The 20372-nt window shown below is 42.9% G+C and overlaps 1 protein-coding gene across 7 annotated transcripts; it reads right to left on the bottom strand.

Annotated features, from left to right (window-relative positions):
* Nucleotides 1-970: 970 nt before the first annotated feature.
* On the bottom strand, nt 971-16735 carry rbm26 (RNA binding motif protein 26). 7 transcript variants are annotated; one of them, XM_048235168.1, is made up of 24 exons: nt 16573-16735; nt 16301-16408; nt 15647-15765; nt 15366-15526; nt 14964-15049; nt 14525-14778; nt 13843-14124; nt 13494-13730; nt 12826-12966; nt 11405-11542; nt 11198-11309; nt 10299-10458; nt 9755-9916; nt 9205-9330; nt 8937-9005; nt 8556-8678; nt 8350-8424; nt 7795-7959; nt 6702-6806; nt 6194-6400; nt 5380-5466; nt 4425-4538; nt 2914-4125; nt 971-1161 (listed from the first exon to the last, which is right to left on the bottom strand). In XM_048235168.1, exons 2-23 carry the CDS (start codon nt 16357-16359, stop codon nt 4039-4041), a joined length of 3069 nt encoding a protein of 1022 aa, XP_048091125.1. In that variant the 5' UTR covers nt 16360-16408; nt 16573-16735; the 3' UTR covers nt 971-1161; nt 2914-4038. The 7 variants fall into 7 exon arrangements, with proteins under 7 accessions (XP_048091125.1, XP_048091124.1, XP_048091122.1 ...); XM_048235167.1 differs by having other exon boundaries at nt 9205-9327; nt 15333-15526; XM_048235165.1 differs by having other exon boundaries at nt 15333-15526.
* Between the last annotated feature and the right edge of the window lie 3637 nt (nt 16736-20372).

A 20372-nucleotide genomic window follows, 5' to 3' on the forward strand; every position in this document is an offset into this window, starting at 1 on the left:
AAAGTGCTTCCTCTAATCACCCTCTCCACTCCATCCCTAACTAGGGTCAAGCACTGGGATGATCCCTGACCTCCAGTCAGAGCCATCTTTAACCTTCGTTACAAGTCTGTCACAAACAACCATTCAACTCCTTGCAAATCACTGTGCCAATCAATGATGTCCAGTCACTTTCCTCTTTATGTGCATGACAGTTAAACCCCAACAACCTTCTATTTATCGTTAAAAAATAACAGTACTGGCTGTATTAGAAATGTGAAGAGAAAATGTAAATGGAAGTTTACTAAAGAAAATGGAGGTTTACTAAGTGTTACAGTTGAAGCATGCACCAACCAATCCTTCCGCAACAGTGCAATCTCCTCAACTGAGAGAAGGCCTTTGAGTCCCTGACAAAAAATCATTTCTAAGCCATCTCATTTAATGAAGCCATTAAAATACACCATGACCACAGACTGGTTCAGACAGGACTAAAACATGAGTCAGTGCTCCAACAAAGTTTGTGAAGTGCAAAGTTTGTGAAAATGGAGGCTTACAAAGTGCCACAGCTGAAACATGCTTAAGTCGCCACAGCGCATGTCCTTTGCTGAGAGCAGGACTTGGAAGGCCGACCATCTTCACTCGGCTCCCTGAAGAATCCCAGTCCTGGGAAGCTCTGTCAGGCCTGTGGGGTGCAAAGAGGGGTTAGCACCTGCACTACACTGTCATACAGCACCATCATGTGGTCGGCCTTTGACATAGACAATGCTTGTCAGGTAATGAATAAATTGAATGCACCTTTAATTTGTTCATGTTTAAAACAAGCTATAAGATAACTAACAGAGCTCTCCCATACATGTTGTTTTTCCTATTTAAATCATACTGACAAAATATAATGAAGAGAGTATGAGAGGGTAAGACAGAGACACAAAAGAGCAAGAATTCCTCTTAGCTTTGCTACAGATGAAGATTTCTGTCTGTGAGGGGAAAGGTGTGACAGTGTGGAATTGTGGGTCATTTCAGCTGTGTGGCCCTTAGCATCATGCCAATTCCCAGCAGTCTCTCTGATTTATGGCTCTCATTTCACCTAGACGCCAGGGTTCCTGGGATTTGTGGTTCATTGGAGGGCAGTAGTTTGCATGCAAGGGCCACCACAAGGTCCATACACCCATGGCCCCACCAACAGCACTGGACAAAGCAGAGAAGACGATTAAGTATTGAGTATTTCACTTACTGTTTGCTACTGATTAGAACAGTATAATGTTTTAATTAGGCTATTATTTTGTAGTATCATCCTTTGAACTAGCAATCGTCAAATTAAAATTACTTTATCCAGCCACAAATCTTCTCCACCGCATACTTTAATCCAAGTGAGATACAATAATAAAAAATGACGGAGGACTCTTCTGGCCCCTCGTGATGATTTAGGACCAGCGATTAAGTCTCATGCTGAGATCTATGCAGAGGCCAACGGGACGCGGTTTTAAGAGGACATTGGAGATAAACACTAAATTAATCATGTTTCGCCTGAAATTTCTGGGGAGCAAAAATTTGCTTATGGAGGATCATGATCGCATGAAATATTAACAAGCTAAGAACTGCCAGGGAGGGTGGGCAAGGGGTGGGGGAGGTTAGTTCTCAACACATATACACACACATTCTCTTACACACACATACAAGAAATAGGAGGTCTCGTAAACAAAGAGTTCCTTCCTCAAGAGCTACAAAGAATTACAACCAGCGGGAAAGTCTGTTTTGCGAAAACGGGTTTTGTGCAAAGGGGGAAAAAAAAAAAAATCAATATGCAACATTTCTGAGATGCAGGCCACACGAAAGGCTCATTCATGAATATGGATTAATATTCTGTAACAGCACGTGTCACATAAACATGTTTTCTCTCCCCTGTGGGGGGAAACTACATTAGAGGTTGCACAGTAAAAAGAAAAATAGGCCTTTAGCTTGACAGCAGAGAAAAGTTTTGGCCATCTCAATTTTTTTGGTCAGCTAGCCTGGTGATGATCTGTTCGGGAAAAAAATAATGAGCCATTTGTCATGTCGACACAAATTATAAAGAAAAGGGTATTTTCAAGTGGCCATGACCGTATTAAATTCATTAGTGGAAGCTTTTGGATGAAAATTTGTTAGCCTTCACAAATGGTGGCATGAACTTGTTAGCCTGCATGATGGCAGGGAGACAAGCTGACTGAGGAGTTCGGTATGGGGGTGGGGGGGTGGATATGACCACATAGAGCAACGCAGATATTCTTACCCTACACCAATGTTGGAATAAATTCACAAGAGGTAAATTAAAATGACCACAGACTGGAAAGGTCAGGCCGAAGCTGCCGGATGGGAGGGTGAGTGAGAGACAGAGGTCCAAGCTCTGGGCCCAGGGGTGGCCTATTTAAACAACCCCCAACTGGGCCGAGCTGCTGTGGTGTGCAAGTCATGGCTAATGGCAGAGTGAAGGCGCATGGGGGGGTGTGGGATAGAGGTGGTGGGGGTTCCTGGAGAAATGCCAAATCGAATTTGTTACAATTAGCTAGAGGTGTGTGGCAGGAACCCAGGTGAGCAGGGGGAGGAGGGCATGTGTGTAACTGTGGCCAGACATGAAACTGATTGGGTTATCAGTTTCTGTGCTATGGAAGTGTGATGTGATGGGCCACTCTGTGTGTGCGTGTGGGAGGGGGAGGTACTGGCTAAGGTGGACATGTCTCTCAATCATCTAAAACTGACCCCATCAGCAGGGCTACATCTAAATAATGAAAGCAGCAAACTTTGGTAAGACTTGCCCCAAGATACTGCAGCCAAACACTATTTGTAGCCATAGTTTCAGACTAAATCACACACATTTTGATAATAGACTATTACTGTCATTTCAAGAGGTAAATGTTTATAAAAAATACTGTACAATTTCATTCATGACATATACATATATACAGTGGAGTATACAAAGACAGTTCATAAACAGCAAACAGTCCATCTGGGTTGTCGGAGAAGTCTTCCAGTTTCCGGGTAAAGCAGCACCATCCCCATAAGAGTTGTCTGGAGAGGAATAGAGCAAAGGACAAAAACAAGATGTATGTGGTCATCTGCATAACAAGAACCAAAGTATGGAATAGTACATTAAATTATGACCAAAAAGGTGAAAGACGTCCACACAGTAAAGCGGCTCAGCTATTACCTCAGGTGCCTCTTACCTTAGGTCATGCCTCGAATTTACCAGACTACTCACCAGGTGGGATGAAAAGGAATATGGAAAGTAGGATTCCACAATATGTGGAAGTTTATCTTGGAATATTGCTTTTTTGTGAGAATTGGGGGTGGGGGGGTTGAAATGGTCTTTATTTTTTTCAGCTTTTCCATCTTTTCTTTTTTTTCTCATCTTTTTCGGCCGTTTAAGGCATAGGTGATCTCAAATGGTTTTTTTTTTTTTCTTTTCTTTTTTTTATCTTTTTTGACAGCTGATTTTTTTCAGACCATTTCAATTCTTTATTTTCTCTTTTTTACATTTCAAAATGAAAGCCAAGAATCCAGAAGTGTACAAGAGCATAGTCATACAAATCATTAAAATTTAAGACATAAAATATGTACATCAAATGCAACAAAGCTGTACTATGAGGCTCTTAATTGCTAAACTATGTTAAAGCACCTCCTTCCATCACAGGACGTCTAGCAAACGCTTTAACAAAAACCAGTCGGCAGTCCACCCAAAGTCAGTCATAATGTACCCAAATAATCCAGTCATTCATTTAAAAAACAAACAAACAAACAAACAAAAAATGCATCCTTTCAAACAAGCAAGCCTTCACACCAAAGAAACCTTTTTTACAGCTTAAAAAAAGTAACATTGTGGTATATACATGAGTCAAATTTCACACACAAAGTTCTACCGCCAGCCACTTCTCCCCCCACCCCTTCCAAATTCACCTCTGTAGCACACGTCTGTCTGGTCTACGGAGTTAATAACAGCAAAGGAAATGTGAGTAGACTATTAAAAACAATGTCAGCTCAATGCAGCTTGTTGCCGGGCCTTCCTACTCCTGTTCCTGCTCCTCCTCCTCCTCATCTCCGCCATGGGCGAGATTCATGATCGTCATCCTCGTCGTCATCCTGCAACAGCACGTCATCCGCCAGCGAGTCCTCCTGGAACTAGCAATCACAAAGTAGAGCACCAGATGACTCACTTTGGTGCAACCCAATGACCAGCAGCATGCTAAGGGCTGGCGAGAACACCTGATCTGTCGCCTGCTAATTACTGTTACTAGTCAACCAGTGAGAAACCTAACAAGGTCAATCCAACCAATCACATTCTCACAAGACAACTGTGAAGGCTACCAGGCAGATACATAGGGTCTATATCTAGGCCCATAAGTGAAGAGAGTCAGTTAAAGCACAATGACTGAACCCATCACAGAGGAGCTGGACGTGAGACGGGCATGAGAGCTCACCTCCTCCTCCTCTGGTTCGGCCTCCTCAGGGTCACTGGTGGTGAGTGGCACAGGCGGCTTGTGCCACGACAGGCGCAGCAGTTGGTTATTGAACCTCACACCATGCAGCGCCGCCTGGGAGAGAGAGAAGAGAGTGAGACAGAGAGACAAAGAGGAAGACAAAGACAAATTATGCTCATGCAGTTAGTACTGTATATTAAGTCAGTTTATCTTTATAGCACATTTAACATAACAGGGATGTGTTTCAGATATGAAAGAAACAACAGACACTACTGGATAGATAGAAAGAAACAACAGACACTACTGGATAGATAGAAAGAAACAACAGACACTACTGGATAGATAGAAAGAAACAACAGACACTACTGGATAGATAGAAAGAAACAAAAGAGACGATAGATAGATAGATAGATAGATAGATAGATAGATAGATAGATAGAGACGATAGATAGATAGATAGATAGAAAGAGACGATAGATAGATAGAAAGAGACAGATAGATAGATAGACAGATAGATAGATAAAACGTAAAGCCAACAAAATAATGAATTAAACTCAAAGTAGTGGAAACAAGGTGATTATTATTGGTAGTAATTGATCTAAAACTAATAATGAAATAGAAAAAAAAAAAAAACAAATAAATGAAGAATGCCCTAAACAAATAAAAGCTAGCGGAAAATGTTGTTTAAATTAGATTTAAAATGAATAATGGGGCAGGACGATATGGGTAGGGGAGACTATTCCAGAACCAGGGGGCAGCAACAGAGGTTTTGAGGCGCAAGTTGGGGACAGAAAGGAGCTTTTGGAAAGTAGACTTAAGTGACCTAGGGACAAAGTAAGGACTTACAAAGAACATAGAAATATTGCGGTGCTAAAATCAAACTAAAAAGTGTGTGTGTGTGTGTATGTGTATGTGTGTGTGTGTGTGTGTGTGTGTGTGTAGCACATAGACTCACCAGCTCTGCTTCAGCACGGGTCTTGTAGGTGATTATGGCATTCTGACACAAGTCTTCCATCTGGCAATCCTCAATCTCCCCAAATTGCTTTGAAACAAAACACCAGCATTCACAACGGAACCACACACAATTATCCACGAAAGCATGCGCAAGAAATCCTTCGGCCACATGATCAACACCAGTGGCGGAGAGAGAGAGACAAACTATTGCAATAGGGTAAAACAATAAATACTACAGAATCTATATGCATAAACATTACCATTTATATCAGACATCTTGAATTTTTCACTTTTGCATTTGCATACAGGCGATCTGATTGGCTGATGCTTGCGCTGGCACTTGAAAAGTTGAACTTAAACCGCAAACCATAATTCAGTTTGGCAACGCCTGGCACTAGTCACGAAAAGAGAAGTGTTGACGTTGATGCCCGTGTGAGCATTTCATAAGTCTTGTGTCAAATTCACAGACTAAAAAGCTGAATTTCCTTGACTGGTAATGAATGGCAAAAAATTACCGTTGTTCTGTGCAGTCAACAACCAGCCACCGTATCTTAATCACATCAATTTTTATGAGTTTTATTCACCATTTCAGACATTTTTGCAGTTTGCATTCCTGAAATTGCATAACTATGATCACATACCTCTAGGCCTAATACACATATGTTGCCTGAGGTGATTGCAAGTTGTTGACAAGCAAGACGGGGGAAAGCAGAGTAACAATAACCATGCTAGAGATGAAATACTGCATGGACTGCACCCCCAACCCAATCTGTACATAGACACACACAAATCTGTAAGAATATCATTCAACTCACTGCAAAGTGTGGCAGAACGTCTACGCGGTCTGCATCACTGAAGCCAGTGATCTCGAGCGAGCGGGGCCGGTGGTCCACCACTGCGTGCACTGACTGGCCCCCACGCCCTCTGCCCCTGATCCCACGGCCCCTGCCCCTCAGAACCCCACGACCCCGTGCGTGAGCCCCTCGGCCCCGCGCCGTACTCAAGAGCCCCCGCTTGGCCGCCTGGGAGGAGAGAAAAGAGAGGGAGGGATGTTAAGTGCCACTATCAAACCCCACATTTTGTTTGTCTCTCATATTAGATTATATTATCTCTTTGTGACTACATCTACCTGCTCCCTGCATTTAAGCAAGTGCTTCTATTGTGAAGTACCTTTATGCCCTTTGTTTGCTACCACTAAGCATCATTCCGAAAATGTCATAATCATAAACACTTATAAAGTGTACAAAAGTTAAGTCTCCTTAATCCCTGTGTTTTCATGCATGTGTGTGTGTGTGTGTGTGTGTGTGTGTGTGTGGACATTGCCTCAAGTTGGAGCTGTGTGTATTTGATCTTCAGCTGGGCGGTATCCTCTCCGGCCTGGGTCTTCTTGTACAGGTCCATTTCTGTGTCCAGAAGCTCCTTCTGTGCCTGTCCACAACAGTACATATCAATACAGACTCCACTTAGACAAAAACTACCAACACATGCCTTGTCTGCCTTTGAGAGTAACTTTGACATATGTACGGAAATATCTATGCCACTGAATACTGTATTTTAAAAGCAATGAAATGTTTTGTTCAGATGTTTACAGTGACTGTAGCTGGGTTTCCATTCCAGCTTTGCACAAAACTGGACAACAAGTTAAAAAAATAAATAAATACATACAAATGTGGGATTAAATGTGGAATTTATCTTCTTGCGATACATCATTCCAGATAAATGGGACAATGGCTCTTCCCACATCTGAGTTTTGGCTATTTAACTTCAATAGCCTCCACCAAAAGCCGTGGTAGTCATAAATAAAGGCTGACGGGAATGTGATGGGAGGAAACAAATATCGCTGCTTCATACTTGGCAGCGACAACGTATGACAATTCATGGAGGGTATAGTTCAGAGTTATCAAGTATAATATGTATATATTTCTTGGTGCAGACTTGCACCGATGTCTTCACCTCGAACCAACTATAAAAATAATTCAGACCACACAACTTTTTCAATGTGTAATGTGACTCACCTGAAAAACCACCTCAAGCGATTGTATACACATTTTTTTTGCCATATTTTAATATTTTCTCAAAATTCATTTGTTTTTATAACACGTTTTTTCATTTCAAAATTAAGATATATATTTTCAGGATTAATTTAAATCTACTACTGACTACCATCTGCCTGGGCTTTCAAAGTAACATAAAAGTGTGAGGTCTGAACTTTAACAACCTGTACTGTATAGAGATACCAAGATTATGGGTACGTTAGGCCGTTTACATTGGTTTACATGGGCATGGATTGCCGCGGATCCCCAAAATGCTTTGCGTTCACCAATGGGAAAATGGCATGATGGCACGACACATTCTCAATCTCTATTGTAGTAAACACTGTCTGCAGTATTGTTAGAGGAAGGTGACTGCTGTGTACCTGGGCTTTGCTCTTGATGCACTTAAGCATGCTGGGGCTGGCGAGGCCTTTGATCTCCTCCTGGAGTTTGGTGATGCTCTGAGTGAGGGTGGTCAGCGTGGACTTGATCTGAGCCTTGTCCTCCGCCTTCATACTCTTGTTCTTCTCCAGCTTGGAGATCAGCAGCTGCACCACACACACACACACACACACAGGGTCAGATATGAAATCACTAACATCAATAACATCCCTTCACTGAATCCCTCTAAATGTCTACCCAAAATGTCCATCAAACTCCATTCTCTACTCTTTACAAATAGATAGATAGATACTTTATTGATCCCCAGGGGAAATTCAAATCAGCTCCAAGAAAGTCAACTGACGAGCATTCAAAGGATCAATAGCTCAAAACAAGAGGCTAAGTATCTGCAACTGTCTGGGACTGCCCATGACAATCTTAAGGTTGGTAATATCAGGATTCTGCAAACCTGCTATGTGTCATTGGCATCCACAAAGACCAACTACCCAGCCACCTACAGAGTTCGTGTGTGCAGAGAAGTAGAGGCGCTCGCTCACCTTCTGGGCCTCAATGTGCTTCTCCAGAATCTCCTGCTTCTTCTTCCTCACGTCCTGCTGCAGCTTCATGGCTTCCTGTGATAGAAAGAGGATGAGGAAGATGGGCACGAAGAGTTCCCACATCTAAACCTTCTTTGTGCACAACACACAGACTCAAACACACACGACTAAAGGAAACTCAAGCACTATTATCCTGATCCACTCACCTGCTTTCTCTTCAGTGCTTCCTCAGGAGTGGTCGTGCCCATGTACGACGCTCCCTTGTTGACAGTTTTGAGTGCTGCTGGGTTGAAGACGGTCTTTGTTAGCCCCATGGACGGAGAGCAGACCTAAAGAGCGCATCAAAAACATCAGCACAGAGACATGTTAGGAGAAAAATAAAAAATATGTTTTGTCACAATATAAATATCAGTGGAACTTGCAACATACATACGACTGTAGATCATTTGTTGATTACATCCCTTGAAAAAATTACCTTGCACAGCATGCATGAACTTATGATGCCATCTGGTGGTTATTTGAATGCATGGCAATCATTTGAAAATGTGATGTTTGCCTTCAATGTACAAATAATAACCTGCTCTTACCTTTCCTCCTGGAGCTGCAGGTCTCACGGGAAACCCTAGCCTCTCCTTCACGGAAATTTTTGATGCATTCTGTACAGTGGAACCAAGAGTGGAGCAACAAATGTTTTAAGACCTAGTCGATGTAAGAACACACTTCTGCTCCATGTACACTTACACCACTCTTGAAATAAGCTAATAGGCTTTTCAAGAGGGTGAAATCTGCTTGATTTCACAGACCGGATTTATTTTATTAAGTCTATACAGTCAAAATCAACACACACACACACACCTGCGAGGCAGTGTTGGGGTCCTGTGGTAGCTCAGAGTTGCAGGCGGGCACTGGGCCCAAGCGGTCCTTGACCGATTGTTTGGGGGTGGTGGCTGGGACATCCTGGGAAGGCTGGATGCCCTGCTGCTACAGCGAGAGAGGAGGGTGTTACCATGGAGACACACATTTCCAAGATGTCTACACAAATGAGGTTTAGGTTCATTTCTGAGGAATTTGTATAGAAGTGGTGCAGTAAATACAAGATGTGCCTAGACGCACATTCCCCACTCACCCCACTTATAAAGCCATGCTACGTTTCCAGAATCTAAATAATCCAACCAATTCAATCACGCACACAGTCATAAAAGATATTTCTGCTGAGACATGCCTTGAGGCTCAGACACAAATATCAAAAGGCAAGGACTTCCGTTGTATGACAGAATTCTCTCTGACAACAGATGTATGTTATGTCAAAGAACAGAGAGGCGCTCCTAGCAAAGGCAAAACGGTAGAAATGGCAGCGTTTTGGGAATTATTTTTTCTTGCTTCTCGTCTGCAAGCGCATGGTTACCATATTTTGGGATGTGTGTGTTGGTGGGGGGTCATCTCTGTGCCAGTTGACTTTGATGAAGCGGTTGTTGAGGACTGCCTCAGTGCTCAGCATGGCCCGTTTGGCCTCCTCATAGGTGGAGAACTGGATCAGAGCCGCTTCCGAGTCATTCCTGTAAGCCACCTACATACACAGACAGACAGACAGAGAGAGAGAAAGATAGACAGAGAGAAAAAAAGAGAGAAAAGAGACTTATTTTATTCATGAAAAAGGCAATACAGATCAAATACTATCAAGTCATGGGATCAGCTGATTGGTGCCGTACTAAAACAGTTTTTACATCTAGTCTTGGATCACTGATACACAACACATGTTTACTTATCATGTGATGCCAACCTCCATGTGTCATACATACATGGTTCAACTAACTACTGTTATACCAACAGGATCACCAAGTGGACAGCTAAACTAGACAATGTGTTCGGGTGAGTTTGTGTGTGAAAGTATACATATTTAACAGTTTTGTTTGTATAGGTAAGACAGTTTAATGTGTGCACACACTCACCTGTAGGTTAACGATGGTGCCGAATTTACTGAAGTGCTCGTTGAGTTTGCTGATGTTGTTCAGCTCGGGTGGGATCACACGTACGTCCAGTTTGGTGTTTGCCAGGCTGAAGGGATTCTTCTTATGGAAGCCCTGGTGATTAGGCTTATTGTAGCTTGGCCTGTGTGCGTGTGTGTGTGGTGAAGCAAGAGAGGATTATTGGAGGTTCTTGTTTGAACAGGATGGCTCAGAAGCTAACCTGTTTACTTAGAGGTGCGTTCAAATTTGCAAACAAATCACCAGGTGAACGTTTGCAAACGTGTTACTATTTGCCTCGGGTTTTTGTCAAACGTTTACAAACACTCACAAACAGTCTGAGGAGCTGGATGGGAGCTTGATGAAGGTAACGATGCAATCACCGTTACAATGGAATGTTAACACCAAATCGTTCAAATTTAACTGTTCAGAAACAAATATTTGCCACAAACATTTACCAACGTTTGCCGAATTTGAACGCACCTCAGATGTTTTACTGATGTTTGATGTTTTACTCTACATCACAAATGTGCAATGGGAGATGAACCTCTGACCTGTTCAAATCAAATTCAAATAAATAGTGGCTAGTTATAGGCTCAACGCATCATATAGTGTGATTATTCTGTGTGATTTGTCACATGCTGTTTTTCTATAACTATTGGTAGTTGTTAGGCCAAGCATGCATTTCTTGTGGTTAACTCTACTCCTAATAGAAATGCCCTAGCTTTCCTGGTTGAAAGGTATAACAGACAAAAATTGACTAAGGCAACCCAAATAAAATCTCCTGTGACCCAGTCTTTGGGAACTAATGGAGTAAAATGCCTTAGTGATGACCATCTAATCCAGGTTAGAGACAGTGTGTGTGTGTGTGTCACCAGGCTTACTTGTCTAACCAGGGCTTCTTGACAGGCCCTGGCCCATCGTGAGGTCCACCTAATCTCTTCCTGGAGTCAGAGTCCAAAACAATGCGCATGTTGTTGCTGTTGGGCATCTTCTCTGTAGGTCAGGAATAACAACAAGTCAAAAATATGGGCCAGCCAAACTACCACAATGACAACTTATAGTAAGTAGAATATGCTTCAGTGTCAGACCTCTTGGCTCTAGGTCCACCCCTCCCATTGTCAAGCCAATCAAATTGGACCTCTGTGGGTTGACACGGTGACGGAAGATGGGTCTACTGCCACTCATGCTGGGAGCCTCTGGATTGTATCCATCCATTTCAAAGGAGTCTACACACACACACACACACACACACACACACACACACAAATTACATACCGAGATAAGGACAAATACATACCGCAGGAGTTTTAAAAGGTATAACTGAGTGAAATTACAAAAAAATTCACATCACATGCAAAGTCAGCGCATAACATGATCCTGCACATGATCCTGCACTCATCTTATATTAAGATCAAAAAATCTTTTTGGTATGAAGAGACTTACCTAGCGCTCTCTCGAAAGATCATTTTTACTTAATTTAAGAACACTTAGACTTATTTTAAGGAGTCTTATCAAGACAAAACTTGCACTGGCAGGCAAAAATTTGCTTGTTTTCAGGGTGAGACGTCTTAAAATAAATCAAACTCTTCTTAAATTAAGTCAAATGATTTTACGAGAAAGCGCTAAGTATATGAAGGGTTCAGATGCAAAAGCCTCTAAATGCCACCTACGTCAAAAATGATAAAGATGGTGAGTGAATGCTCTCCTCACATAGTATACGTTAATCAAATAATTTAACTTCAAAACACATCAAATAACACTCTCTTCCTGGTCTGAAATATCGATTTCTATGCAAAAACCTATAGGAACCGGATTTTGCTCATTTAAAAGAAATGTGGTCAGACGGATTTAGAGGGTTTTGCATCTGAACTCTTCATATATAGGTCTTTATACTGAAAACAATACCAACTAGATTTTTTTTATCTTGATATAAGATTAATACGACTTGGTTAGATTGTATTAGATAAGCAGTTTTTGTAGTGTGGAGTCATCCTGCCAGCATATTTAAAATAGAAAACAGAAACTCAAGATGGCAGATGCCAAACTGAAATAGAATGAGCTTCTCAACAATCGGTCTTGGACGGCTCTACAACAAGGGTATCAGACTCATATTAGCAAACAAGGCATATAGCTTTATCATGTACTGCGGTCATACATTGCTTTCGTTCTTGAAATACCCTACCTTCTATGTCAGTCTTTCTCTTTTTCACCTGCATAGACAGTATATGGCTACGCCAACCTAATCTAATTTTTGGTGCAGCAAACCACATTTTCCTTTTCTGCATATTCCTTCCTGAGGAAGGTTTGTAGTGCTAGGTTTCAATAATTCATCATATCATAGAGATATTGCTCATTAAACATAGTCCATGACAACTGTGAATGTGAATATCTAAAAAAAAAAAAAATAAAAAAACCTGGTCTACACATTGGAAGATTGTAAGAGCCTTCTTCTACAATACAAACACACCAGCAAGTAACAAACTAACAAAATCAGTCCGAACAGACTTACCAGAGGTGAAGAGAGGGGGAGGGGGCTGGGTGATGGGGGGTCTCACCCCTGATGTAACAATGGTGGGCACTGAGCTGGTAACTGAGTTGGGAGGGGCGTCCATGCCTGACGGCTGCAGTGCTGGGAGAGGGGGTGGGGGACCTGGGGGAGCAGCACAGAACCACATTAATATAGATGGCAGATGTCAATCATGTATAGCAGGGCTATTCGATCACAAATTCAGTTGGGCCAGATTATCAAACCATGAAATTTAGCCGGGCCAAACAAATACAACATACAAATTTATGTATTAAAAACAATGTTTTTTCATTATACACCTTTTGAATTTGCTCATATTTTACACAGGCACGTCAAAAAGTGCATAAAACTTTTTGATGTGTCTGTGTCAGATGTGATCCTTGGTCAGTTTGGATTGGAAACCGACAGTGAGTGAAATGCACGCTCTGGCACTATGAAACCATTCATAAATTTGGAGTGTTGATGAAATTATTGTCCGTTTATTCAGAGCATAACACTCTCAGAATGTTCAGAGCCAACTCTGAAAACAGTGGCAGGAAGATAGATTTTTTTCCCTTTTATATTCCCTAATATATTTCAACTTTAAGTTAATCAGAGTCTGTGAACTTTAAGCAGTAATCCATGACTTCCTTTTTCGCTGAGGTTCATACCTGCGACAGGAGGGAGGCTGGGTGGCATGGTACCCGGAGGGGGTACAGGCGGCCTGAGGTTGACAGGCGTCATCAGGGGTGGGGGAGGGGGCAGGCCAGGCGGGGGAGGACCATCCACCCCAGGGAGAGGTGGAGGCTGGAACGGGAGGATGCTGGGAAGGTTTACATCCTCAACCACCACAGGGTCACTGCCGTGGTCAAAGGGACACATGTCCCCCCGCATGCAGAAGCCCTTCTCTAAAAGAGGGAAAGCATGGAGAAATAAAGAAAAAAAACTCTTAGAATTGAGATTTTGGAGTATATAGAGTGTGCAGTTGTTCACTTTTTTTGATGACTTTTGTCATCTTACCATCATAGTCCCGGCAGCGCTTCCTCTGTTGGGGTACAGCTCCTCTGGCGTAGGGGGCGTGATCAAGCTGGTGGTCTGGAGGAAAGTCAGACCAGGTCTCCGTGGAGTTGTTGCCATGGTGGGCAGGGGCGATGACTGTGATGGTGCTGCTGAGCGTAGGCACAGGGAAGTGGGAAGAGGAGGGGCCAGGAACCAGGGGGGGGTTGGAGTAACCATCGGCCGGCCCTGTGTCCGGTCGTTCAGCACGTTCGTGCTCGTACTTGCTCTTCCCAGAATCCCTCTCTGAATGGAGATAAATCAGAGGCCATCACGTCTGGTTATGACAACTTATATAAAGCTTTTTGTAAGAGACCTGACTGATGGAACACATTGAATGCTTCCCCTATGCTGGTATGCCTAACTAGGCCAGTTTGACTACATTTGCATTCTGCAATTTATAATGCAATTATTTCTATTCATTTTTAATCCAAATGGTGTCTAGGCAACTTGTGGCATTAATGCACTTTGAACACACAAATGTACCTGTGTTTCTGGCTTGCGTTTAACATACTCATTTCGTAGTCATTTTTACACAACCATGACCAGCAGCACGTTCTCCCTCATGCCAACATAACCCACATCACCATCATGAAAGTGCAAACACATTGTATTTTGAGCTGATTCACCCAGCCAGTCCACTCACCTCTACTGCGACCAGGACTCCTGGACCGTGAGCGGCTGCGTGTGCGGTCGCGCTCTCTCTCACGGTCACGGTCCCGCTCGCGGTCTCGGTCACGGTCGCGGGGGCGCTCTTTGCTCCGACTGCGGCTGCGACTGTAGGAGCGGCTACGGCCCCGTCGCCGGTTGTAGCGCTCCCGATACGAGTCGCGCCTTGGCAAGTTCCGCTCATACTCCCGCTTTCTGGAGCGGTCATCCTTCTTGCGGTCATCCAGTCTTCTGTTGGATTTAGGGGTGGAATTATAGAGACAATGAGAGAGGCATATGGATTGTCAGGCACAAAAATGTAAAAACAGAGAAATAAAAGGGGAGTGAAAGTGAAAAGGAGGGCACCATGGACAATTATGAGCATTTTAATTGGGTCATCCCGTGATCAGGGCCATGAGTATTGGTTCAGCTCTTACCTGCTGTCTCGACTGTAGCGGCTAGGCTGGGGGCTGTGGTTCACCCTCCTGGAGAACTTTTTATCTCGGTCCTCCTCACGACTGGGCTGTTTGGGCAAACAACCACAAATAGGGATGTTTATATTGCACTATTTCTTTCACTTCACCTCTTTACTGCAACTAGTTTGCAAAGGTTGAGATTGAACACGTTGGGATCTAGTCACAATCAGGTATTTATTTGTATGAAACATTAAGAAAACAATTAAAGTAAACAATGACTGAAAAATGCATGCAATTGACTGGTTATATTATAGTGTACTTTAACATATGCATTTACTAATTATGTAGCCACTTTCACCCAAAGCAATTTACAGTACCCCACACATTTACCACCCCAAACAATTCCCTCTGCCCAATCCTTTCCTGGGGCCTGCGCACCTCTTCTTTCCTTGGCTCATCCTTGTCTGTGCGCTGGTGCGAGTCGGCGGGGCGGCTCGTGGAGGCAGGCTGCTCGAGGACAGGCTGAGGTAGGTAACTCTTTGAGTTCAAAGCTTCAAAAAGTTTATCCACAAATGTTTGGGTCTCTGGAAGACAGCCATAAAGTTAGAATGAAAACTGAAACCAAAATGGGCAGCAATGTGTTCACTGTTGGAAGGCTTTGGTAAAACTATGATTTGAGGCTTTATTCATAGATCAAAAAGTACCTTTCTGTAGAAATACATCCAACTGGTCGTTGCATAGTGCTTTCAATTCCTTCTCCGATTTATCTTTCTTTACCAAGGCGACAACATACTTCGCAAGGGCAGATGGGTCTGCATCACAACTACAAAGTAGATAAGAAGAAAATATGAATGAATGGAAAGAAAACTGTGAAAGGCATGATCTGTCATATCAATAATGAATGCCTTGTTTACTACATGTCCCGAGTTATGTACCTGAAGGTGCAAAACAGTGGGTATAGACCATACTCACTTTGACATGGCACGTATACATTACTTAAAGCAATGCATTATGCTTCTTGCTAACCATTCACACCATGCGTGCTATCCAAAGACTAGCTATTACACCTTTCATGACAATTAGATCAAGTAGAAACACTGACCGACTATAGGTTACAAACCAGTCCACAAGCTACGTGGCTAACTAGCGTGTTTATTAGCCTTTCAGGCACACTGGGGCAATTTGGGTCACCCTGGGCTACTACGTGGTGGTTTAGCAAAGTGTTCTAATTTAGAAAAAAATAGGGTTTTAATTACAACCATATTTCTTAGGTAGCTCTGTCCTTACCAAGTCACGTCAACGTTAGCACCTAACCAAGTAAACGTTCACGTTAGCTGGCTCGATTGTTTCCTACTTACATGGGTTCAAGCGTTTTGGAGAGCCACGTCTTCAAGGCATCCAAGTTTTCAATGATCATCTTAGAGATATATCACTAATTATCTCCAGGTCTTCGGGGCTGAAACAATCTGGAGGAACAAATTATAGAAATGATTAACGTTAGCCAGGCAGTCACCTAACGTTAGCTGTTAGCATATCTAGGTTCTGTCCAATGTGCAAGTGTTGCCCAGCGTGGAGGCCCAGCGACGTGATTAAATGATTTTGGAAGTGTAGCAGCTATATTACTCCTCACCTCAGCAATAACTTGAGTGTCTGAACTGGAGAATAGAGCAAGGTAATTACAGGCGTTAAGCTTCCGACATTAATTTGCCGGGCTAATGGCAAGTCATTTGATATTCTTTCAGCTGTTCAGTTTTTATCAGGGTTTTATTCCCCTCTTACTTTGTAGAAATGGCGACTGTTTACTCCCGTTACAAAATATCGCGAGACTTAATCAGGCCCCAGGCATCAATAATAATAGGTCTGAGGCCTGTTTCTGTGACAATTAATGTCATCACAGCCCTCTACCTTTAATTCCAAATAACATGAGACATGTGGTGTTTAGTCAACATTTTTCACTTTTATGAAAATGAGCGGCCAGATCTAGGAAGACTGTTGGTTGTTCCAAACTTTTCCATTTGAGAATGATGGAGGCTATCATGCACTTCCAATGCTGCAGAAATTGTCTTGTCTTCCCACAACCCTGCCTCACAGGTCTACAGACAATTCTCTCGACCTCGTGGCTTGGTTTTTACTCTGACATACACCATCAACTGTGAGACCTTATTTAGATGTAGGCTATGCCTCTCGTAGTAACATTCAGTGAACTATTGATAGAAGTAGGATGCGCCAGATCTCAATCGTAAGTGTCATAACGAAGGGTCTGAATATGTAAATGGAATTTTTCAGTCTTTTATTGTTTTATAAATTTACAAAAAACTCCAAACACTTGCTTTTTTGTGGGGTGTTGGAGTATTGTGTGTAGACTGATGAGAAAAAAAATTGATGATAGATGAGTCTGAAAGATGAGTCGAAGATGAGTCTGAAACGATAGATAGATAGATAGATAGATAGATAGATAGATACTTTATTGATCCCCATGGGGAAATGCAAGGTCCCAGTAGCTTAAGACATCACACACAACACACACTACAACATAAACAAGATGATAAAATAACATCCACATGACTAATAAGGACAATAAAAGATACTAAAGATACTAAAATAAGGATCCACATGAATGTACTAATGGATGTATAAGCATGAGGCGCTTGCACTGACAGGGCAGGGACCTGTGATTCAGTGTGCTCAATGAGGTGTATGTCATGGTGGTGGTGCAAATAAGTCCAACAGTGCAACAGTGGACAGGGATAGGGATAGGGATAAAGTCAATATGGACAATATAAGAGACCAGCATTAAATATGGACAATATAAGAGAAAAATGTAAGCATAGTAATATAACAGTTATAGTATAATTATATGGACAATATAGGAGAAAAATGTAAACATAGTAATATAAGAATTATAGCAGCAGTGCAAGGATAGGTTTGAAGTAATAGGGTATCAGCCATTGGTCAAGTATGAAGTTAGACCACAGTCCAGACTGGGGGATGGAGGGAGGGGTTGTGCATGTTGCTAATATAGCCAGTAAACAGTGTAGACAGTGTCAGCAGTAACACAGTGGGCCAGCGGACAGTCAGTACACAAATATTGTTAAAGGAGGTCATGGAAGTGTAGAAGAGGGTGGAGAGGCAGATAGACTATGCAGAGAAGTATATCTCTACTCTTCCCTTTAGTGAAGCATTGAAGAGTATGTATGGCCCTGGGGACAAATGACTTCCTCAATCTGTCAGTTGTGCATAACAGTGAGCGTAGTCTCCAACTGGTGACTTCTGCTTTATGATAGTGCTGTGGAGTGGATGTCAGTCATTGTCCAAGATGTTGATTAGTTTGTTCAGGGTCCTTTAGTCTGATATTGATCGTGATGCACTCCAGTTCAGCTCTCACAAATGAGACAGCTTTCCTTACCAGCCTGTCTAGTCGCCCTGCATCCCTCTTCTTAGTGCTTCCTCCCTAGCATACCACAGCATAGAAGAGGACGCTGACAACAACAGACTGGTAAAACATCCAGAGGAGCTTGCTGCAGACATTGAAGGACCGCAACCTCTTCAGGAAGTACAGCCTACTCTGCCCTTTCTTGTAGAGTGCTTCAGTGTTGACTGACCAGTCCAGTTTATTGTCCAGGTGTATCCCCAGATACTTCCGAGCGGGCTTAGACCTCCGGAAATCCACCACCATCTCCTTTGTCTTAGCAGTGTTGAGTTATAGGTAGTTGAGTTTGCACCATTGCACAAAGTCCTCCACCAGGCTCCTGCATTCCTCCTCCTGCCCATCCCTGATACACCCCACAATTGCAGTATCGTCCAAAAACTTCTGCATGTGGCATGACTCTGTGTTGTAGCAGAAGTTAGATGTGCTCTGGGTGAACCGGACTTGAGAGAGCACTGTTCCCTGTGGAGCTCCGGTGCTGCTGATCACAGTGTCGGAGAGGCAGTTTTTCAGTCTGACGAACTGTGGCCGCTCTGTCAGATACTCTGCAATCCAGGATAGGTGAGCATCCACACCTATCTGCAGGAGCTTGTCACCCAGTCTGAGAGGTTGGATGGTGTTAAAAGCACTGGAGAAGTCAAAGAACATGATTCTCACAGCACTTTTCCCCTTGTGGGAATGTGTGCTGTGTGAGATATGTGACGCCATCGTCCAGGCCCACTTTCTCCTGGTATGCAAACTGTAGCGGGTCTAGTGCATGGCGTACCTGTGGTCTGAGTATCCCCAAAACCAGTCATTGCAAAATGAACAAAATGTTTAAAAAAAAGTGAAGCGCTGTGAATACTTTCCGTATGCACTGTGCAGTCATTGGAGTGTTCTCAAACAGTCTTGATCTTGAATTGTTATCACATTTTCCTCAAAGTAAGATAAGCAAGGTCATATTTGTTGATTCGCTCTGTATCCACAGCTCACAGCTAGTAAGTGGCCTACTGCATCATGGGCAGGCAGGTGCATTAATGGAAAAGTATGGCTCCTTTGGGCTGCTGAAACCTTAGGGCCTAGGAGGACCACTTTTTTTGTATGTTTGTCCTAAGGGGCCATGTCAACCCATCCCATAACCACTCATTTGATGTATAGCGCCACCTAGTTAAAAATAAAAAAGCAAAAATGAGGTGTTGTAATCGTGAGTATCTCTGGTATCTCGATAGTGTTTAGAAATGGTGACTAAGGGGGCAAGTATACAACTTCGAATTGATCATGGTTGGTAAACCAGTTCCGGACCAGAGCAGCCAGGTGGAAACTAACATTATCCCAGACAACAAACCTGGGCTGCTCTGATCTGACCTGTACAACTGCATCATGAAGTGCCCCGAGAAATGTGAGTGAGATGGTAGCTCACGAAGGCTTATGGCGGCACACAATGTGATGTTTCCCCCGTGCTTCACCGGGACGTGCACAATTGCCCGTTGGTGAAGACGGATTGCATTGCATTGCTCTGACTATTTCCACAATGGCAAGTTCCTGCTGTTGGGTGAACAGGCGTTGCTGAAGGTCTGCTAGTCATCCTGTAGAGAAATGTAACCACAATTTGGTATTGGTTTGGTTCTTTTTTACAGTTCTGTATACTGCACACAGTACTGTAACATCTCAATGGTGCAGTACTATGTACTATACTGTACTGTATGTTTTACAAAACGACCATTTTCTGTTACAAAAGGAGCACTAGCTAGGCTTAGTATTAGGCTAGCCACTAGCCATAATACAGTATGTGTTATGGAAATGTGATACAGTACAGTAGTGTAAATACTGTAGATACATCTGGAGTAGAGAGTTGAAGATACCTGTTTTCCAGTCTGAATGTCCTTAGGATGGATGCAATTGTGAACCGGCTTAGATGTGGGTGGACTCTCTGCCCAGCTTCCCTCATTGTCAGGCCATGATTTATCACATAATCCACCAAAGTTTTAGCACTTCGACCACGTCTTACTCCTCTCTGTTTTTGT

This window comes from Alosa alosa, chromosome 23, assembly GCF_017589495.1.
Source record: "Alosa alosa isolate M-15738 ecotype Scorff River chromosome 23, AALO_Geno_1.1, whole genome shotgun sequence".
In the NCBI taxonomy this organism is placed as follows: Eukaryota; Metazoa; Chordata; class Actinopteri; order Clupeiformes; family Clupeidae; genus Alosa; species Alosa alosa.